The sequence below is a fragment of the Netta rufina genome, assembly GCF_964035555.1.
Source record: "Netta rufina genome assembly, chromosome: 20".
Lineage (NCBI taxonomy): Eukaryota > Metazoa > Chordata > Aves > Anseriformes > Anatidae > Netta > Netta rufina.
Window position 1 is genome coordinate 10,736,303 of NC_140144.1, and position 22,550 is coordinate 10,758,852.

The 22,550-nt window shown below is 47.2% G+C and overlaps 4 protein-coding genes across 8 annotated transcripts in view; 1 reads left to right on the forward strand and 3 right to left on the reverse strand.

Annotated features, from left to right (window-relative positions):
* The window catches only part of RC3H2 (ring finger and CCCH-type domains 2), a 29,643-nt gene extending 21,026 nt beyond the window's left edge, over positions 1–8,617 (reverse strand). For all 3 annotated transcript variants that reach the window (XM_084299013.1, XM_084299012.1, XM_084299014.1), the window contains exons 1-2: positions 8,498–8,617; positions 559–855 (exon numbers count right to left, since the gene is read on the reverse strand). In XM_084299013.1, coding sequence (XP_084155139.1) covers positions 559–789 — 231 coding nt within the window. In that variant the 5' untranslated portion in view covers positions 790–855; positions 8,498–8,617. The remainder of the gene's footprint in view (positions 1–558; positions 856–8,497) is intronic.
* On the reverse strand, positions 842–12,951 carry ZBTB6 (zinc finger and BTB domain containing 6). The gene is made up of 2 exons (XM_084299015.1): positions 11,417–12,951; positions 842–855 (listed from the first exon to the last, which is right to left on the reverse strand). Exon 1 carries the CDS (start codon positions 12,803–12,805, stop codon positions 11,519–11,521), a length of 1,287 nt encoding a protein of 428 aa, XP_084155141.1. The 5' UTR covers positions 12,806–12,951; the 3' UTR covers positions 842–855; positions 11,417–11,518.
* A 163-nt stretch (positions 12,952–13,114) lies between these two features.
* Positions 13,115–20,860, reverse strand: ZBTB26 (zinc finger and BTB domain containing 26). 3 transcript variants are annotated; one of them, XR_014619014.1, is made up of 4 exons: positions 20,814–20,860; positions 20,420–20,491; positions 14,251–18,489; positions 13,115–13,564 (listed from the first exon to the last, which is right to left on the reverse strand). XR_014619014.1 is itself a non-coding variant. In XM_084299218.1 (4 exons), the coding sequence occupies exon 4, from the start codon at positions 18,477–18,479 to the stop codon at positions 17,163–17,165; it is 1,317 nt and encodes a 438-aa protein (XP_084155344.1). In that variant the 5' UTR covers positions 18,480–18,489; positions 19,356–19,428; positions 20,420–20,491; positions 20,814–20,828; the 3' UTR covers positions 13,115–17,162. The 3 variants fall into 3 exon arrangements, 2 of the variants coding, with proteins under 2 accessions (XP_084155344.1, XP_084155343.1); XM_084299218.1 differs by adding an exon at positions 19,356–19,428 and having other exon boundaries at positions 13,115–18,489; positions 20,814–20,828; XM_084299217.1 differs by having other exon boundaries at positions 13,115–18,489.
* Positions 20,861–20,927: 67 nt separating this feature from the next.
* RABGAP1 (RAB GTPase activating protein 1) overlaps positions 20,928–22,550 on the forward strand; it is a 67,951-nt gene continuing 66,328 nt past the window's right edge. The window contains exon 1 of the mRNA XM_084298996.1: positions 20,928–20,999. The gene's annotated coding sequence lies outside the window, so the exon portion shown is untranslated. The remainder of the gene's footprint in view (positions 21,000–22,550) is intronic.

Here is a 22,550-nt window from a genome sequence, read left to right on the forward strand (position 1 = left end):
AGACTTATTTAGTCCCCATAAAGCACAGTACTGATTATATAATCGCTGTTTTGCCACTGCTACGAGACAGCACTGGGAACATTCCTGGCCTGATTAGCCACTATCTGAAAATGCAACTGAAAAGCCATCATGCATATTTAAAAAAATTACACACACATTTCTGGAACTTGGTTGAACAGCTAGCTACTTCGAACGTGTGACATGTAGAAATGAGACTCCTTGCAAGAAAATTTAGAATGAATGAGTGTAGTCTGCAGGCTTCCTTTTCTAGTGACACATAATTGTTTATATCCTAATAGGCTTTTTTCTCCAGTCACAGTTCAAGAGCCTTTTTAAACCAGAATTCAGCTTACAACTAGAATAAGTTTTCATTTCCTGAGAAGTGGATGGTTCTGAAAATGGTGTAGCTCCTTTTAGGGTACACATGGACTTTAACATAGCACAAAGTCAAAACCTTGCCATTTCTCAGCCTAAAATGAGGGGAAAATATCAGCACATGTACTGCACGTAAATGTTAATAACACGGAGTGGCAAAACAAAAAGCTGCTTAAATCATACCTGGGCTCCAACTAACTGGAGGAGTGCAAAGTTTACAGGAAGCACATCGATGTCTGTATTGATGGCAGTCTGGTCGAAAGGACATGCCTTGCGATGAAGCTTGTTCAGGCAGGTCTTACAGACAGTGTGAGAGCAACCTAAGCTGATGGGTTTGTGCACATTCTCATCAAACTCGTTGTAGCAGATTGGGCAGGACAGAAATTCTGTCCACTGAGCTGCCTGCACAGGCATTGTGGAAGCTGGACACTTGTTTAGCAGGCTAGCAGACCATTATTTCACTGTACTACGTTTTGGCAGCTGTAAGTGAATAACAGATTATTTAAAACATGCTTTCTGATAATTTAGAATAATTTTTAATAAAAATACAATTTCAGTATTTTACAGAATAAAAATGAATCATGTCAAAAAAAAACAACAACTTAATTTTAGTAACTGTACGAAAAAAGGCTCATGAACTGAATCAACGCAGACTACCAGAAATTAAATTTAAACATATTCACAATAAACGGCATTAAAGTTCTTCTCATGGGATTATATACACTGTTGGTGGAGGAAAAGGAAGACATTTATTGGCGCAGAAAGTGTGTAAGCATGAATCAATCCCATCTAAACTCAAATTTTCAAAACGCTAAAAACATTCCCTGATTGCAGAAGGGGCCTGGGGAGACGGCACACAAAATGAGGGAGTATAAAACATTACATGTTTTCATCTAAAGTAGAACAATGCCTTCCTTCTGAAGTTCTTATTCGGATTTAATCAGACACCAAACTAAACACTGCCTTTCACTTTTTTAAAGAAGCATTTTCTGTTTCTCTAAGGCATTTCTGTTGAGAGTTAGAAGATACTAAAGGAGTAAGATTAGTTTTATGATTCTCTTATGCCTTTTCCCCTTTTTTCCTGAGAACCCCTCAGAAGGGCTCTTCTCCCAGGCAGAGATATCGGTGTTCAGTGTTGCTTGTCACATCTCTACCTGACAACAACGCGACTCAACTTCAGTAAGCTTGAAAGAAAATACCCGATATACTGAACATCCAGGCATTTTGGACAACAGTCTTGATAAAGCAAGCAACAACTTCAGCTGACTTGTTATTAAGTCTTTTGTCTTAAAAATCAGCACTCTGTCTAGCAGTACCATGCAATTCTTTCACGTAATTGTATTCCAGAGAAAAAACAGAGACATTGTTCTGAAAGATAGACAATTTTATATAATTTACATTCTACAGAAAAGATAACAGGCCTAAGAAGTTCATCGAAACCGCTCCCATTGAAGCTTTCGTCAGGCAGATTTACATTCACAGCTTCATCTAGGAGCTGAGCAGCCCCACCCTTCCCTGCAATGTGCCGCGATGTTGACTTTCCATGCAACCTAGAGACCAGTTAGTTCACTTCAAGGCAATGAACAAGCCTACCCTAGCAGCTTGTTAGAAATGCAAATACACAAATGTTTTAATTACACGTTTAGGATTCTATTTTTCTTTTCCAATGATGGAAAAAGGGAAGCTGAGCTCTCCCCTCTGCATTTGAATTCAGTGACTTTTCACGGCGATCCCATTGTTGGCTGTGCTACAGTTTAATTAATGCTAAAGTATCGGACCATTGAAATAATTACCAGAACACCAAATAGACTTGATGTGTGGATGTATTTTATGTTAATTATGACCATCTGTTTAGAAATCCTATTTAGTACTATGAACATTCAGTGGCCTTTAAGTAACAGGACACTTGTACAGGATGTCCTTATCTCAGCGAGCTTTTCAATATTATGCAGAGATTTTCCCTCCCCAAATGAATTCCCATAGTAAATGTAAAACAAAAACTGAAAGTTGAACCTGTCCCTCCAAAGCCAGACTGCTGAGACAACGCTTGCAGCATCAGCCAGAATATTCACATCCACAGGACAAAATAGATTTTCATCCAACTTCTACAAAAGCACAGGCAAAGCTCTTGCAGAGGTGAAAAAGGCGCTCATCTTTAATCCACTGCTGCTACATTTATCTTTTAACCAAGGAAATGCAGAAGACAAGCAAATAATTGCAAAAATAAACAATGAGCCAACGTGCCTGGGAAGATTTTCAATTCCTCGGTAAAGAATCCCACCATTTCCTCCAGCTTCCCGACCAAAACAGCAGGACAAGATGCACAGAATCGCAGTGCAGAGCCTTGCAGTAAACACTTAAATCTTTTTGCCAGCGTTACCAGAAGCAGCAAGGTACTAACCCCACGTTACTGCTGACCTAGAGCAATTCTCAGTGGCTTTCCAGCCAGCTGACTGCACAGCACAGGTAGCAGCAAGGCCCAGGCTACGTGGGGAGGCGTGCTGCCACCGTGACTCACAGAGGGAAAAGTTTAAGGAAAGGCCAGCACACACACAGCTCGATGGCTACCATGCTGTTGGGCACTGACAATCTCCTAATAAACAGTCTCTATTTCCACACCACTCATTAACTAACTCGAATGCAGGAATCCCTTCTCTGACACAGTAGCCACATTCAGTTTCCACAGATACTTCAGAGCCTTGCACAAACAGCCACCTCTCTATTTACAAGCTCCTACAATATAGCCGCTTGTTTTCCAGGCCAACACAGAACTGAAACAAAACAGATCCTTTAAGAGAGCACCACTGATTTTTGAAGATCTGTCTCTGAGTATTTAATCATCATAAATGACAGATTCTTCTAAGCATGTGTTGACCTTCATATTTCTTGACAGGAAAAAGTCTAATTAAATCAGCAAACAGCTGGGGAAAGCTCTCAACTCTGAAAACTTTGAGCAGCCATAGACAGAGGAAGTCTCCATACTCTATTAAACATGCCAGATATCCTGCCATTCTTGCACTCCAGCGTGTTAAGAAAACAATCTCATATCTACTAATTATCATGTTGACTTCTACAAAAAGCATAAGCCACATGTTTAATAGACTCTTGCTCCTTGTCAGAAACAATGTATTTCAGGGATGCTCTCTTGAAGAACAAATTGCTCCAGTGCTCTACACTGAACAAAGACAATGAAGGGAACACAATATAGAAGGTGAATGAGAAATCAGTGGCATTACTTTTTTTTGTTTTGCTATAAAAAACAGAAAATATACTCGGTAGAATTCACCTTGGTCTACCTATTCATTCTGTTAGATACGCTATGTCAGCGCACAACACCAGGCTTCTCTTCCCTGTCAAAGTTGAAGCACCCTCCAAAAAGGAAACGGCTGACACAGAAACTGGCCAAATATACAAGTAAAGATTTTAAAAAGAAATGGTAATTTTTACCTAAAATATATTTACATACTATCACTCCAATACATGCCATACTATTACTACTAAGAGCAATCTCGGACAACAAATTGAAAAACACAAGTGCCTAAGTTCAAAGTTACATAATAAATAAAAACTATTACAGTTGAGTCATTTTGTTTGTAACACAATAACGTCTTCCCATTGCAGTAAAGGTTACAATGGAGCACAATAACAATCAGGAGAAAGTCAGGCATTAATCAGTATTTTAGACGGGATGCTTGATGGAATTGAAAGCAGGGATGGGGGGAGCAGGTGCGAAGCCCCAAAGCCTTTCCCAAGCAGCGGTACAGTGTACAAATAATGGAAGTTTTAAGATTTGGACATACTTATTTTACATTAACTTGTAGCTACCTAATTCTAGTCCCATGACACTCTTTGCAACTAATCACAGTGATCGTACGGATTCAACAACCTCTTGATACGGCCCCACAGGCAGCATGCAGGCCTTGTTTTCCTAGGGAAGCCAAGCTTAGGTGACCAGACTTCTGTCAGCAGCTTCCCTTCCCAAAGGAGCCTTGGCACCCCGGGCAGCTTTCACATAAATGCGACAGGGATGCTTCACATCTGAAATGCATTCACATCACAAAGTTGGTATCCAGAGACCGATCCAAGTCCGCACACATCTCAGGGCAGGCGATGGCACCATGCGCAGCAGCTCCCTGCCTGCGCTTACTTGCCTGGCCTGCCAGGCAGATCCCAGCCCTACCACCCCACTTCACCCAGTATGGCACAGGACTGTTTGGAAGGCAGGGCTGGGACAACTCCATGGGAATTCCAACATTTGTCCTGTCACAGAAGTACTGGCAACCTCTGGCTTTGTGAAGGCAGGGCGGATCTGTGGAGAAGAGCAGCAAATGCCTGGTGCTCAGAACAGGACTCAAACCGCGAGGACAGCGAGGCACTGAGCTGAGCAGCGTGCTCAGGACTTGCTAATTAGAAACTGTGATGCCAGCGCTTTATCTGGGAGTCGATCCACATCCAGAACTGGGAGCCCTCACGCCAGGAGCCATTCACTTCTCCACGGCAGAAGTTAACGACCTGAGGAGGCCAACGCCGTTACACAGGAAGAGAAAGGGACACGCTTCAGGTAGCCGTGCTGTTGCCTTACGCTTTAGTTCACTGACTAGGTTTCTCACCCACACAGAGATACAAACCCAATTCCTTGTAAGTGCTTTTAACCCACATTTCCACCTTCCAAAAAAGCAGCCAAACACATGCCTCAAGACAGAGCAATTTCAGCCCCTCCATCTGAAGCTGTTCTTCACGCCAAAGGACTCAAAGATAACTGCAGCCTCGTCTGCAGCTGCCCAAGCAGATGACTTGGATTTTCCTTCATTTTAAAGATTATTTGAGCATTTTGACCAGCCAGCCATTGCACCAGATCGAGCTGTAGTTCTTTGAGCAAGGAAGAAAAGAGCCAGTGCCTCCTCCCCAGCTAGGTGCCCCAACTCCTGGGTGGCACGGTGAGCATGCGTCTCGTTCTGCAACTGCTTTATTTTGTCCAAAGCGCAGGGTGTGCAAGTACCAGCCCTGGTCAAGGGGAAGGTCAAAGGCTTGAACTCAGTTCCCCACAGCCCAGGCAAATGCCTAGGAAGAAAAAAGAGCAGCAGCCTGGGAGAGCCACGTGAGGTCTGCCCTGGCCTGCCACTCATGTCCCCTGTGGGACACCCACAAGGGACAATGTCAAAAGCCGACTTTGTATGAGAAGGGGACGGGGCTGGATGGAGGAGAGTCTTCTCTGCAGATGAAGAAAAATCTTAAAAAACTTACAGCGGCTCATTATATGGAGCTGTCATAAACAAAGACAGTACAGCCCACTGTGGATTTAATCCACAGTCTTAGACATAAATTGATTTTTAATCTCTAAATTAAATAGTCTTTGATATTGACTTGCTCTTAAATTTGACTGCAGAGATCATGCTATCTTCTTTCTTTTTTTTTTTTTTTTTTTTTTTTAAATCCCCATTTTAACGTCCCACTTACTCAGATTGTTCTCACTGCAAGGAGGTAACTTCTTCAAGCCTTCCTTCCCAAGTTAGGCAGTTCTGAGAGCATCCTGCCTGGGTCAAAAAATTAGAGTGTCTGCCTAATCAAGTTATTGGTATTACGTTATTCTCTGCAAAGGCTAGAATCTTTCATTCGTTTCTCTTCAGCAGCCATCATCTACAGATCTACAAAACTAGCTTCATTAAAGGCTTAGAAAGGGGCTACCCTCGCAATAGCTTTGCACCATTCAGCGGTGGACTTGAAATTAAAACAAATCCTCTTTGCAGAGCAGACTTGCTTATTTCTACCTTCCATAGCATCTGTCACAGGTAAATTGACCATTGGAGGCGGCATTTCAATCCTTTTTTCCACTGAACGTTAATGGTACTGGGAATACTACAGCCTAGCTTCAACTCCAGAAAAGTTACCATCAAGAGAAAACCTGGTGACATCTCTGAATCTATAAATTCACCTGGACTACATTTAGCTAAAACACCCACCAGATACTTCGCTAGCCAGCTTCAGAAACTAAAACAGATCGCCTCTCCCTCCCTAAACACGTGGCTGAGGAATAATTCACAACAAACAGCAGCACAATTCACCGACAGAAACGTCGGTTTGCTGGTACTCAGCGGTGGCCAAAGTTCATTCAGTTCTGATGGAAATCTCCCCGCCCTGCTCAGCACCGGAGTCAGTGCATCCCCAGCAGCCAACACCTGCTCGTTCCTGTTCAAGTGCTGCCAGCAGAAGTCCTGCCGCTGGATTTGAAGTTTCCTACATACTTATGTAATGCTACCGTGGATTTTTTGTGCTCTGTAGGTGTCACTGAGAGGAGAGCTTGCCCTTGCCACAAGCATGATACGAATTCAGCTCCTGTGACAGTATCGACTTTTCAGAACTAACTGAAGGGCAAATAAACGAAAAATTTTCTTTGCCACTAAAATTGGTTGAACTTGCACTGGACGCAGACTAAGGGAATCTATTTCTAAACAGACCCACATTGACTCAAGTACTTCGGTAAGAGATACTCTGAAGGATTCCTTATTCTTCACGCGTAATTTCAGAGAATGAGGACTCTCACGTGTGGCTTAGTTCCTCAGGTCTTTCAAATCCTTGGGGTGTTTGTTTTTTTAAACACCGCCTCCACTGCAATGCTTCAACTCTAAGTTTACAAAAGAGAGGTTCCATGCTCTAACGTTTTTCAATTACAATTGTAATGAAATACTAATGCCATTTTGAGACATTAGCAAGAAAACGGAGGGCTTCCATAAGGGGCAGAAAGCCTTTTAAAATTTGCACAAATAGCTTAATATTCCCATGGATATAAATTTTATTCTTTTCTTCAGGTCCAGCCAGTAAAGAGAGCCCACTTCTCTTCATCCCACTAAGAGAATTACGTTTGTTTGGTTTTTTTTTTTTTTTTTTTTTTGGAAGCTTTCGTATCACACACCTGGCAAAATAAACACTCCTAGCTATTACCCTCTGGACACTGTAAATATTGTAAATCAGCAAAAGCCTTAAATAAAAGAAGATGAATATTCAAGACCATGACTTAAGTTCAGGATATCCCAAGAACTGTCAGTAAAATTGTTAGAATTTAATATTTGTGAGAGAAATGGCTGTGACCTCAAACAAGACAGCAACATGATTTAATAAGAAACCTTTTCTTGGGGAAAGCTTTGCCCACACTGCAGATATAAGAAAAATTTCATTAAAAACGTGCACAGCCCTTGGGAAAGTGATTAATTACAGAAATTGAGAATTTGGTGCTGGACGGAATAATACCTGTGCCAGCAAGACAAGCTTCAATTTCTAGAAATTCCACAGATGCTTAACACAGAGCAAAGGGCAAATGACAGCATCCCGATTCAGGAGATGTAAGTGGTACGTTCTGATTGAAAATTAAAACCCTGCCACGATCGCAAGCTCGCACCCCGGTGAAGCTGAGGCTTGTTCTGACCGTGCCCTGCAGCGCTGGGACGCGGCTGTGCAGGGGACCGAGCACAGCCCCACAAAACCCCTCAGCGGCCGATCCTACAGCGGGGCCCTGTCAGCGGGGCCACGCCGTTCCCTCACGGCAAGCAACCCCCGGCCCCCCCCCCAAGGGCCATCCCCGCCGCTCCTGCCTACGGTTATTCCCTTATTTATTTATTTATTATTATTATTATTTTTAAAAGGCCCCTGAATGGCGACGCGGGGCCGGGCCCTGCCTCCCACCGCGGCTCCTCCGCCCTCACCCTCAGCAAGGCGCCGCGGGGGCGGCTCCCGCTCCCCCCCCCCCCCCCCCCGCCTCAGCACCTCAGGGCTCCGCGGGCCGTGCCGGGGCCGTGCCGGGGCCGTTGCGGGCGGGCTCCGCCTCCCCCCGCTCCCTCAGGCCGCCGCCCGCGGGCCCGGCCCCAGCACCTGCCCCGGGCCCGGCCCCGCTCCGCCGCCGCCCCCAAATGGCCGCCGCCGCCGCCTCACGGATGGGAAGGGGGAGAACGGGGGGGAGGGGAGGGGGGGGGGCGGCCGTTAGGGCCCGGATTCCGCAGCGACGGGAACCGGGGAGGGAGGGGGGGGGGGGGGCCAGTGCGGGCGGGGCCCTACCGGGTCACCGCGTCCCCCCCCGTCGCCACCACCGCCGCCCCGGCTCGCAGCTCGGCCGAAGCGGCCCCGCTCCTACCTGCGAGGCGCGGGCGACGGGGCCGGGAGCTGGGGGCCGGGCCGGCCTCTCAGACGCCATGGGGCGGGCAGCGCGGCGCGGCCCGGCGGAGGCAGCGGCGGGGGCCCCGGCGGCGCCGCCTCATCGCGCTGACAGCCGGGAGCGCCCCGCCCCCGCCCCGCCCCTCTCGCGAGAGCGCCGCGGGCCCCCGCGAGACTTCGGGGAGGGAGGGGGGGGGGGAGCGGCGGCACCACAGAGCGGCCGCCGGCAGCGCCTCCCCGCGGCGCGTCGCCAAATGGCGGCGCCGCCTGTGACGGGCGGGAGGCGTCCTCCAGGTGAACGCGGGCACAAAATGTTTCCCTCACGGCGCTGCAGGCGCCTCACGGTGGCTCCCAACAAAGGTGCGCTTCAAAAGTCTCCCTCTCTTCCCTTTGAGGCAGGGAAATCCCCTTCACACGCCTCTATAAACACCTCATCATTCCTTCTATTTCATTGGTCTGATTGCCAGCGATAGCCATACGTCTGTCAAAAATGAGTACACACAGAACAAATTTAACCACATTTGAAACGAATCTGTGCCATAACTGCGCATTTATTGAACGGTAATGGCAGCCCGGTGTAAAAGGTTGAGGTGTGGGGGAGAAATAAGCTTTTTCCTTGTTTTATGACCTCTTTCAAGTATGAAATTTATTTAAAATAAGGATGTGGACACAAAGGAAAAGTTACATACAAACCTGTACATATACCCCAGTTAATACCTGTAAATACAGGAAGGGTGAGTGCAGGGTATTAGCATGCTTTTCAAGGTCAGGCTCGTAATTTTGAAGCAATTAAGAACCAAAAATTAATACTTTTCTGTGAAAAACAAGCAAACTCAATATTAATCACAAGGTCAAAAAGGCTGACAGTGACAGACTAATGAATGCAAACAGAAGACATTGCTCAGAAATGCTTTTTTTCTCCCAAACATGAGGCAGTTGCACCATAAACAAGATGGCTCCCAAACCTCAGCGTGACAATTACTGCAGATAAAAATCACCAAAATAAAACAAACAATCACCTTTTAACATTAAGTAAGAACAGAGATTTTGAAGGCAAGGCCTCATGCTCAAAGTACTGGATAAAACAGGTGACTTTAATCCAGTTGCACAGCTACTTGCCTTGGGTGCATCTTTTTTGTCTCTACTCGTACACACCCAGGTAGGCAGACTTTGCACACGTGTATGACTTGAATTTCCAATGGATCAATACAATCAAATCACTCACAAGAAAACTTACACAAGTTAAAACTTTTTGTGAATTTTTGAAGGAATACCACACTGGTGGCTCACTCAGCTTCAGAACACAGTACTTGCCCATTTTTACTCCATGATATTGGAGGAAGGCATACACACACAAAAGGCCTACTATGAACTGGGACTTGCAAATATTACAATCCAACTAATATGTACTTTAAGTACTGAATAATATCAAATTAAGAGATTGAAAAACATCTTGTGAAGCAAGTTCTTAAAAACTCTTCAATTAAAGTTTCTAATACACAATGGCAATGCTAACGCTGGTGTGGCTGATTGTTCCCATTACAGGTAGTACCAGGAAACTGCACCCAACCCCTCACATTACTGATAACTAAAACCCAAACAACAACTGGTACAGTCACAGTTAAGTAAATTAAGTTAAACTTGTTAATTGACATTAAAAATTGTCTTTTATTTTCAAAAGAGCCAAGCTATGGAGCACAAGCGTCACACTTCTGGACTCATCAAGAACTTCACAGCAGCACTTCTGACATTTGAAGGAAAGCAAACCCTCGTGATACAGACAAGATTAAGAACGACTGCTTTTTGCTAATTGGAGAGAGTCTAATGTGAGTACCATTATCTTGTAATTGAATTGCAACTGAATTGACTCTTTATTCATATCACGTTAAGTGAAAGAAACATATACCAGTCAAAGACAGGTACCGGATAAAGATTCTGCATTACAGGGCCTTCACTACTTATGATGAAACTGAAATGACCTTTGACAAAGTACAAACACAGCTATCCAAACACACGCAGTTACTGTTTTACTGTATCACAGAACCAGAGTATATAAGACTTCTATGTCTATGTTGTTCCTTTCAAGATATAAAAGAATTGTTTTTCAAAATGAACATAGCAAATGTTGTTACATAACAGCATACAGTTTAAGTTTTCACATTGGTATATGTATCTAAGATCTGTAAAAGAAAAAAAGACAAATGTTATAACTCAGCAGATAGGACTAACTTAGTAAGTCAAATACAGGCACTAAACACTGGTATGACAAAAAAAAAAAAAAAGATCAACCAAAAGTTTAGAACAATTCAGAACTCATTCATAAAACTGAATGCATGTCAGTCTTATGAGACTATCCAGTTTAAAAAAAATAAATGAACTGCAAGGCAATACTTTTTTTTTTTTTTTTTCCCCTATTTGCAAAAGGCAACTTGAAAGCTTCCTTGATTTTGTTTGTTGGGTGTTGTTTTTTAAATATCACAGATTTGAGTATGAGACTGTGCCTTTCTTTTGGTGAAAGATCCAGCAAAATTTGGTCAAGTTAAGGAGATGATTTCACCATAAGTGACACATGAGCAGGGTGGGAGCGAATGACTCGCTGAATAAGTACAAGAATCTCCTTCCCTTAGCAATTATAGATCAGGAGCGTCGTGGCTCAGGCTTCAGCTTATTGCAGTGTCAGTAAGAGTTTGAAGTCGGCAGCACCCACCCTTGAAAAACGGGAGCGTAGAACATAATTAGCTGCATGAAAATTAGATATTTCAGGGACACTAGAAGAGAAGCATGGAACATTTTCCCCTATTTTATGGTTTACTTTCAACCAGTAAACGCATTTTGAACGCCTACAGCAATAGTAGCCTCAATACAAGCAAGATCGCTGTTCTCAGGTGTCTCTGCTCACCAGTCACATATCCGTCCTCTCCAGTACGTGGGAATCTGTTAAAACATCTAGAGTTTCACTAGGTGGGAGCGTTTGGTGTAACGCAGCTCCACAGCCGTCCATCTATTCATCATAGTCAATTTTAATTTTTGTAATAGCGCTCAGGTTTGTTTTTTCGCTGCTGCTCCTCCCGTGAACAGATGTTAAGTGTTTTTTAAGAGCAGACTTGTGTTTAAAGTCCATGTCACAACAATGGCACTTGTAGGGCCTGTCACCGCTGTGTATATTCAAGTGGTCCTGGAGAGTACTTTTGGCAGTAAACGTCTTCAAGCACACCATGCACTGGAAGGGGCGGATACCCATGTGCCCCCGGATGTGTCTGTTGAGATTCTTTTTTTGAGTAAACGTTTTACCACACTGCAAACACAGGAAGAGCTTGTGCATTTTTAGATGCCTCAGATAGTTCTCAAGATGCAGAAATCCCCTCGGACACTTTGGACACTGGTGCCGCCATGAATTACCGGAATCATTCAGACTTTGAAACCCATTCATCTGACTCGAAGTCCCTTCTGGGTTGTCATTGACAAAAGCCTGGAAGTGATTTCCTGATGTTTCAGTATTTCTGCTTTCAACCGTAGAATTTATCAAGGAGTGCTGGGTTTCTGGAAAGTATAAATTTGTTTTAGAGGAGGTGCAAGGCTGAGGAAAGTGATCGTTTTCTACGCTAGGGACACTCACAGAGTCCATCCTGAAGATACAAATTTCGTCATCCTTATATCCTATTTCAACCGTTGATATTTCTGGGGTTTTCGTTTCCTTCCTTTCCGAGTCCACGCTCTCTGCTGTAGGCTGCGAGACATCCCCGTTTTCCTCTTTAATGGAGAACTCTAAATTAGCCGGGCTATCTTCCGCAATCTCGATTATTTCACAATCTTTATCCACCGCGTCCTCCCTGCTCCTCAGCTCCGTGTCCGAAGAGTGGCACCTCTCCGCAGCCTGGCCGCCGTTCTCCATGGACGCGTCGATTTCCAGGTACTTCGACAGCGCCTCGGTGCACTTCTCCACGATGTGAACCATCTGGAGGTAGCTGGCGGCGGTCAGGTACTTGAGCAGCTCCTTCTTCTTGACCTCCAGCGCGCCGGTGTAGCAGGAGAGCAGCAGCTTCCTGCCCACCTCGGCGCTCTGCAGGATGGTGATGCGCACCTGCCGCGACTGGTTGAGGAGGAACTGGTCCCGCATGAAGGTGGAGCAGGCGGCGAAGATCACCTTGTGGCCCGGGAACTCGGTGTCGTTGATGTAGATGGAGACGTCGCAGAAGAGGTTCTGCTGCCGCAGCAGGTTCATCTTCTGCAGCACCGCGTCGCCCTGCTGCTCGAACTGGAAGTGCAGCACCTCCGAGTCCGCAGCCATGGCGGAGCTCCCGGGGGGGGGGGTCGCCGCCACCGGGGCCGCCTCTCTCCGCCGGGACCGGGTTGGGCCGGGCCGAGCCGAGCCCTCGCAGCCCCACGGAGCTCTACGGAGCTTCACGGAGCCCTCGCAGCCCCTCGGAGCCTCCCCGCTCCTCGCCGCCGGTGCCCCCGCGCCCGCCGCCCGCTGGAGCCGCCTCCCCCGGCCCCTCCCCGCCCGCCCGCCCTTTCCGGTACCGGCACCGGCTCCGGAAGCGCCCCCGCCCCGTCCCGTCCCGTCCCGCCCCGGCGGACAAACGAGAGGCGGCGGAGGCAGAGTTAGCAGCACGTTTATTGCGGGACTTGGCACTGCTACGGCGGCGGCCGCGGGGCGCAGCGCCCGGTAGAGGTAGCGAGGCAGCGGCCCCCTCCCGCGGCCCCGGCCCCGCCTGCTTTGGTAACGCCGCTGGGGACGAGGGACGAGCCTCCTGCCCGGTCCCTGAAGAGGTAGCTGATGCTCGGTCCGCCGGGGGCAGTCCCACAGCACGGCGTCGCTCGGCCTCCTCCGCTCCTCGCCGAGCGCCGGCTGTTTTCCTCCTTCTTTCTCCTCTCTCCGAAAGCGAGGCTTAACCTTAGATCCGTTCACGGCTCGGTCGGCATCGAGTTTTGATTCTCCCTCCTCGCCTTCGCTCCTCCCAGCGAGTCCAGAACCAAAACCGGCCCCGCACCATTTGTAAGTTACTTCAGGAGTTCAGCGGCAGCTTTCCAAGTTTTTGCCACAAAGCTGGGGAAGAGAGACTGACGCTTCGGTTACATCAGTTAGTAACTTGCAACACACGTCCTCGGAACGAAAAAATGACAGAAAGACTCATCCCTGATCTCTACAGGAGGCCGTGCAGCTGCCCCACGTTCAGTGGGGCCGTGGGCTGCACGAGCTACCACCCCTCAGCAGGGCGGTGAGCCTCAGCCTCTGGTAAATCTAAGAGTTCTAAGAATTCTCCTCTATATCAAATAAATAAAATGCCAACATAAAAAATCCTATTATATTCAAGGAGTTATTAAAATACTTTTGTAATAGACCAGTTATTTTTAGGATATGCAGGAAGTTGTACAGCACATTAAGTTGTGAGACTATCCACTTACCAGCAAATAGTATTCTACACATTAACACACAGATTATAACTGCCAGAGTCCTTGTCTGAATACGCAGCATCAGCAGCAACAACCACTGGATCTAGTCTTTCACTAACTGGAACATTGCAATGAAGACAACATTTTACATACGTGGACAATTAAGTTCATCTCATTCTATAATCACACTGCCTCTGTATATTCCATTTATAATCATTTTCATTCCACTTTAATCTAATTCAGGGAAGAGGCAATAGCCAGATTTTGCTTTTCTAATACCTCTTCTGTACTCTTCACTCATCTGTTCCATATGGGGGCAAATCTTACATGAACTCTTACCACTGGCACACTTCACATTGTGCCATCAGCACGTTGCCTTCTTAATCTCTAGTGCTTCTGGAGCTACATTGCTGTCTCCTGCATAAATCTTTTGGTCTGCACCCTTCTGCCAGGCCAAAAGCACAGACATTTGTAAGAAGACACTTTTCATCCAACAGATCTTGCTTTCATTGAAGAAGCAGTCTTCTGCATTTCTGCTTTTTCCCATTTATTTCTGCCGTGGTCTCACCAAATGACACAAGCAGCCTTTCAAATGAACAGCCAGCAGTCTCGGCCTTCTCAGAAGTTGGTATCACCAATGCACAGGGTGGATGGAAAACCTGGATGTCCTGATCAAATCATTTTTTTTGTTTCTTAGGATAACCCTTTGTCTCTTCAAGTCAGCTTCAGGTCACCCATGGCTACTTCAACAAGCTATATCCATCCTCCTTGCAGTAGCATTACAGCTTGGTAATTCCATGAAGAAACTTCCCAGACAAAGTTCTCAATACTGTCCGTTTTGCTGCCACTTTTCCTCTAGCATTTGCAGTTCTATTCCTTTCTCTGGCAGAAGACCATTTTCTTTATCATATCTGTATCCATGTATTGTTAGATTTGTCACTAAACCCTTACAGTATGTTGACCGGCAAGTTCTGATTCTCCATTTCTATCTTCTTTTTGACATTAGAGCTGTAACTTATTTCCATGTAGCAGGTAACATTATAAAAATGTTACAACACAGAGGATTCTGCCTGAAGTCAGAATACAAGGGACTGTCACGGCCTGTTTTAGCTCAAAATGATTCTGGAAGCAGGTTACTGAAAAGGAAAACAGCTTTTCTTCCCATGCCTACCCATTTTTTGCCCCTGGAACCTGAACAATACTTCTTAAAAGTCCCAAATAGTTATTTTTTAGGCCTAAATATATTTGCTACAACTTGAAAGACGTAATGCCCTGACTCCATTTCCATTGCTTACTTCATAGCTGTCCATGTAATAATAGTTAATGTAACAGTCAAGTACAGTAGTTTTAAAACTCAATTGCAAAAACTGATTCACAGAATCACCTTGCTTTGCTACTCGAAGGTATGTGGATTTCTGAACACGTTCTGCAAGATAAACACTTTCTACTGTCCATCAGTGAAATGTCTGCATAAAGAAATCCTGGTTTCTACATACACGTATCTGAAGATCAAGACCAACTTTTGATAAGTACGTACAAAACATTTTTTTGCTCTAACACACCTTTGGTCATACCTGTTTAGCATTTTTAACCATACAGTAGCAGCCTCCCCCCACCCCTACCCCTCATTCAGACACACAGACAGTACTACTTTTAGGTAGGAAGCATTATCTCAGCCTCATGGCAAACCTTGAGGAAAAGAGCTGCATTGGAAGAAATACTTATTCCACATACACACAGCAGTTCTCCACCAAGGATATGCCACTTGATTATTAGTCTATGCTACACTTCAACAGAATGAGTGCTCTTCTACTGGGAATGGTGTCCTTCAAATGAGAAATTAGTTTCTTTCAGCCCAATTGGGATGTGGATAATTCCACGGCACTTTTGAGAAGTAATACAGTATCATCCTAGAATCCCAATTAATATGCCATTCCCGCTACATTTGATGTTTAAGGCGGTATACAAGAGGTATTGCTGAGTACAGTCAATAGCTGATACACTAAACTATGGAAATTGTGCTACCTATACCTCATCGTAGGCTCTGTAAAACACTAATGGTCATGAACTATGTAGGTCACAAAAAAAAAAAGAAAAGTGTTCTTTGAGTATCCAAGAAATCAAAAAACTTCATGTTAATGTTCCTGTGGCAGGTACTTTTTTTTTTTTCTTCCTTTTTTTTTTTTTTTAAACTGACATGTGGCCCTTACTAGTTATCAAGGAGAGATATACAAGAACTAAGGAAAAAAAAGGAAAAGCATGGAGTTACTATACATTGCAGCTTTTAAAAAACAGAGTATTTTCACAGTGTCAAAAAGCAGTATTTCTCCATTCCAACTTTGCTCTAAAACCTATTAGGAAAGTAGCAACTGTTGTGGTTATTTGAAGCAAAATTTATGGAAGATAGATAATAACTTCTAGTTCTGAAGTGCTTAGCTTGTCTCAGTACATACAACGTAAGTGCCCTTTAGCGACCCTCGGTATGACGGCCGGTGAAATCGGTCACACCGGCACCCCAGGTGCCACGCTCGCAGATTTCAGAGCTGCAACTTATTTCAAACAGTCCTATGCAACCATCAGCTAACCCTGCCCAATCCTTCAGGGTTTTTACCTTTTTCAAAACACATGCCAACATTAAAAACCCTGAGAGCTTTTAAGATAGTGTTGATTGGCAGTAGTAGTTTCTTGAAATAGTGTAGGAAGGGCAAAAAAAGTGACGTAAAAATACTTCATTTCAACTGTAGGGGTCTAGGGGTAAGATTGGGAAAAGATAATTTTAAGAGGTAAGTTTAAAACAAATTAGCACTATGTGGAGTGCTTTCTCAGTGATCCAGTGCTTTAAAAAATAATAACTGGGTTATCTCACAGACTTGTCCTCTTTGCTCTTTCCTCCATCTGCCCAGACACAGAGAAGCCTCTGACTGTACAGCAGATGGCTCACTTGCAGCCCACAGCAACAGTCTCTCACAAGGTGTTAGTCTCGAGTCTCCTGATCAGAGAGAAATGAAACAATTAACCCCTTAATCCACAGTAGAGACACAGACAGAAACCTGAAGGAAGATTGTTATTCACAGAAGGTATCAAGTAAGACTAAGAACGATGGCTGAAGACCTGCCAGTTTCTGCAATCCAACCCTCCATCCATCCATCTATCCGTAGCCTTTCAGAGCAAACCACTAGTTTAGGTAAGAGCCCAAGCCAACTGTTTGCTCCTCTCAGTCATGATCCCCACAAAGGGCTGCTTTTAATTGCTTAATTGACGCAGGTGCTATCATTTCTTAAACCGAGCACAGCCTGAGGCAGCTTCCCTGCATCCAGTACCTGGCTTGCGTCAGCTTGCTGACAGACCTTACTGTCTGTAGCAGCGCTACACGTGAATGAATCGAAGTCCACCGTTATGTCTTGAACGTTTCTTTCATTGGCATTGTCAAAGCTATTTTTACCATGTAGCTGTTTAAGATGTTTCCTCAGAACGGGTTTATGCGCAAAAACCATGTCACAGTAGTTACATTTATGGGGCTTGTCCCCACTGTGCAGGTTGAGATGGTCCTGTAAGGAACATTTCTGAGAGAAGGTTTTCCCACAGATCTTACATTGGAACGGTTTGATGCCTGCATGCACCCTCATGTGCCGGTGGAGATTGCCTTTCTGAGTGAATGTCTTGCCACAGAGTAGACACATGAATAGTTTATGCATCTTTAAGTGATTAGCATAGTTTTCCAGATGCCGAAATACTCTCGTGCACTTTGGGCACTGATGGTGCCACTGGAGGCCTTTGTCTATACCTCGGTTGTTAGGCCCAAACATATCTTTAGAAGCCAGAATGATGTTATCGCTGCCGGCATACGAAAGGGCATAGTTGTGGAGGTGGTTTTGCTCTATTTCACTTGCTCTGTTTTCAACGGTGGAGTTGATTAGAAAGTGTTGAGGCTCTGAGGAATGCAAAGCAGTTTGTTCAGATGAAATAAACTGGTTCTGATCCTTCTTGTTCCTAACTTCCGTTACCTCCCCAATGGACTCCACCTTGATGATCTGAATATCACTGTCCTCCATGTCCATACTGTCTTCTGAGGGCTGGATACAAGGTGAATCTTGTGGAAGAGAGTCTTCATCTTCTGGGTGTTCCTTCAGCTCGGAGGAGTCGCTTTGCTGTTCGCATTCCTTGCTCTCCAATGGCTGCTTCGGTTTGATGAACTTCCAGAGCGCCTGTGTGCAGCGTTCCACGATGTGGCTCATCTGCAGAAAGCTTGCAGCAGTTAAGTAGTTCACCAGTTCCATTTCGGGAAACTCCAGAATGCCACTGTAACAGGATAAAAGCAACTGCCTCCCCACTTCCGAACTTTGCAGTATGGAGATTTTTACATCTCTGGAGTCGTTTAACAAGAACTGATCTCTTAAAAAGGGAGAGCCAGCAGCAAATACAATTTTATGCCCGTGAACTTCAACATCATCTATATGGACCACAACATCACAAAATTTGTTTTCTTCCCTCAGCTTGTTCATTTTCTGTAACATTGAATCTCCATAATTGTCAAACTTGAAGTGAAGAATGTCTGATCTTTCTGACATTTTGGCACACCTAAAGAAAAGCAGCAAGGAAAAAAAAAAGCAAGTGAGAAACTAAAAACTAAAAAGTTTCTAGAATGCAAGTCAGAAGGTTCTAAAGTAAATCGTGCTCAATGAGACACCATGTTTTGCCCTAGGTAAACAGTCAAGCATGTTAGACTTTAAAACTGAAAAAAAAAAAAAATCAGGTTTGCACGTTGCCTTGCAGTTACATTTTTGTTTTTAATTTGATGCAGTCTGAATATGAAGTAGAAATGATGACAGAAATCCTCTTGAGGCAGTATCTTAAAGAGTTAAGATGTTTTCCACACTCCTTGTATGGAATTTAAAAGGAAACTCTGGAAGTATTTTTAGCAGTCTTAACTCTTTTTAAGTTTTGCTTCCACATTGCAACTCTTGAGATTTTGTCTTTACCAAATACAACAATGTTCCCTTAGCTTCTTTAGCTTGATTTACTTTTGCGCTAAGCAGCTTTCATAACACATTAATTCAAGGAGAGATAGAACCTGGAACCTGCCAGACAGAGAATTCCCTCTTAGTTGTCTATCTACTACATACTACTCATAAGAGTTACAGTTCCTCTAAGACACTTCATGATTTTCAGGAGTATTGATATAGGAGAAATTGTCTCACTGGAAGAAACTAACTTTGGCTAACCTGAATTTTATAGAAAGGACTACACAGGCACTTCAGTATCTGCAGCACTGGGTTGAAGTGACTTTTACATGGCCCTGAAGTTTTTTTAATGATTTTTTTTTTTTTGGGGGGGGGGGAGGAAGGCAGGGGGTAAGCCTGATGTTTTTTAAGATTTAAGAAAAAATCTCCTGTATGACCCCTCATTATATAAATCACACCTTCTAGCCTCCCTGCTTTGAATACCTGGGGGATGTAGGAAGTCTTGTTTCTTGTCTTCTTCCTTGAAAGATCACTCCTCTAGGAAGTTTGTTCTTCTCTGATAGTATTTGGGAACGAAGAACAGTAACCTTTCATAAGACAAGTATCAATATTTTGTCTTTCAACAGTTCTCTTAAGAACCCATAAGGCTACACTGATTCTTGATGAAACTGTTAAATAATCCTGCCAGAGAACTGGGATTGCAGGAAGTGAACAAATCACAGGAGACTAAATGATGCAAGGTTTGGTGAGATAAAGTAACAAAACAAAGCAAAACTTACACCTCACCACTATTACGAACACCACATAAAGCTTGAAAAGAAGCTTTGAAGTTTATAGATAAAAGCAGATGCTGCTCTCTTGGGGCATGAAATATTAGGTCAATGAACACAACAGGAAACAGTCATGCCTAGGGTAAATGAACGAATAAACAAGACAGGGGACCAAGAACATTTTTAGCAGTGTTTGGTGATGCTGTTGTCAGAGTTGTTTCAATTTCCAGATCAGGCATAATTCTGAACCTCGCTACTCGGATGCATCAAGTCTATTTTCCAGCGTACGACACACACAAACTACAAACAGATTTCAAGAGTTTTCAGAAACAAGGCACCGACAGCTCGGAATCAGCATCAGCACCGCTTGAGGCACAATTCTGTTAAACCTACAGAAGGGAAAGCCACGGGGCTCTCGGTCACCCTGCGGCCAGCGCTGCCTGCCTCATCTGCTCTGCAGGACAACAAGGCTGCAGCAAACAACTTCGGTGAATTTCAGCAATTACCAAACGATTTTTTCCCGTTACTCTGTAGGAAGCTCCGAGCCCTACGCGTGAGCCTGCCCCGGGTTACCCGGGCCGAGGCAGCGGCAGTGCCGATCCGGCTACCGGAGCACGACTGTGCCAGCCCCTTCCCCGCGGTGTCCCCCCGGTGTCCCCCCGGGCTCGGGGAGCCGCCGCCGGGCCCGGCCACGCGCAGATCCCGGGGGGACCCCACGGCACGGCCCGGGAGGGAAGGGGCCGGGACCGGGACCAGAACCGTGACCGGGGCCGGTACCTGGAGCGTCTGGCCGCGTCCCCCCGCTGGCACCCGCTGCCGCCGCCCCCGCCGCGGGCTCCGGCTACGGACCTAGAGAGGGGAGGAGGAGGAGAGCCGCCGTCAGCCGCCGCCCGGGGCCGGCACCGCGCCGCCCCAGCGCCGGGCCCGGCCGCGCCCCCCGGCCGGCCCCGCGCCCCCCCGCGCTCCCGGACGGGCCCGGCCGCGGCGGGGGGGGCCGAGGAGGCGGCGGCGGCGGCGGCGGCGGGGCCGGGGGGGACGGCGGCGGGGGCAGCGGCAGCCGCGCCCCGCTGCGGGCCCCCGCTCGGGGCCGCCCCCCGCGCGCCGCGCGCCCGCCGGGCCCGGGGCCGGGCCCCAGCGCTGCCCCCAGCGCCGCCCCCGCGGCTGCACCTACAGCTGCCGCCTGGCCCCGCCGCCGCGCCGCGGGCCCGCATTGTTCGGCCGCCGGAAGCGGCCCCGCGCCCCCCGCCCCCGGAAGCGCCTCGCGGGGCGCCCGCCCCTCGGCCCGGTCACGTGGGGCGCGGCAGCGGCGGCCCAGGCCCGGCACCGGGAGGAGGCGGCGGCGGCGGCGGCGGCCGGGGTAGGTGGGGGCCGCCCCCTCCCCTCCCCTCCGTTCCCCTCCTTCTCCCTCCCCCTCCCCCGGTACCGTTGCGCCCCCTCCCGCCGCGCACGGGGCAGGGCCCGGGGCTCCGGGGGTCCCCGCCCCGCTGCCGGAGCCGCCCCGGCCTCGCCGTGCCCCGAACAGCGGAGGGGAGGGGAGGGGAGGGGAAGGTGGCAACGGGGAGAAAACCGCGGCGGGGGCTGTAAAACCGGGGGCAGCCCCGCACCCCGCTTGGCCCGGTCGTTCAGCTCGGGATCCATCACGGAGCGGCCGGGGGGGGGGGGCGGGGAGCGGCGCGGGGCTCCCCAAATCCCCGCTGGGGACCGGGCGCTGCCGCGGTGTGCGGGTGGGGGGAGCTGAAACCGCGCTGCCCACCCCGGCCGGGTCCCGGGGCTTTGCTGAGCCCGGCCGAGATTTGTGGCTGCGTCGGTAAAAAGGGCCGGGCTGCACCCGCCTGCCCGGGGCTGGTTAAGTTACAGAAACGCTGAGGTTTTTTTAAAAGGTCTCTGCTGAACGTGAAAAGGTCAAGGGCTTGAACAAACTGCGTTTTGTGTACACAGTAAATAAATTAACAAATTGAGCTTGGCGCAGGGCTCTCCTTTCGCTTTCCACGTCCAAGCGCAGGCAGCTTGTAGCAGCGCCCGGCTCCTGCTCCAGCTCCCTCACAGAGTTTTCCCAGCGCTGTGTCTGCCCGCTGAGCGTAACGCTGCGCCTCTCGTTGAATCCTGGTGAGAGGGGAACCACAGAAGTGTGTGGAGTGTGATCAGAGCGTGCCCAGCACCGGCTGCGCTGCCTCTCGCCACCAGACCGTCCGTCTGTCCATCCCTCCCGTGTGTCCAGCCCTGCACAGGCAGCCCCTGGATGTGCCCGATGCTGGCAAAGCATCAGCCGCAGGGTGTGGATGTTGGGGTTAATTCATCCCGGCCACGTTCTTGTGACGGGCGAGCTAAGGCAGCGTCAGCATTTCTGTCACCAGCCACGGCTCCCCAGGACCTGCAGCGTGTTCCTGGGGCTGGGGAATCGGCCTCTTCCAAGAGCCTGAAATGACAGTGCTGTCCTCTGAGCAAATGGCTCAAAGTAAGGGTAAACGCAAAATGATTTTGGCACCAACTTGGAATCTGCTAAGGGTTGTTAACAAAGATTGCATTATCTTAACTCTTGTGTTTGTCCAAATTCCTGGCTCTGCGTGAATGCGGAGTGATTCCGCCAGCTCCCCGCGGTGGCTGTGCTCTGCTCTCGAGGAGCGGCGGTGACATCGGAGGCAGCGTTATCTGCAGATAAAAACCTTTCCGCTTGTCTCTGGAGGTTAGCGGGAACATCTGTGGCTGTCAGAGTCTTTTAAAATGAACAGAAAATCTAGTATTGCAGTTGCTATTTCGCTGATTAATTGCTCTCTTCAGTTATCCTAAATCTTGATTTTTCACACGCAGCGTTCCACTGCCTCTCTTGCTTCACTTGGAGTGCAAAAATACTTCCCGGTGCTTTTGAGAGGGATTTGCCCAGGGAAGGGAAGGCTGTAGCTGTCTCCTT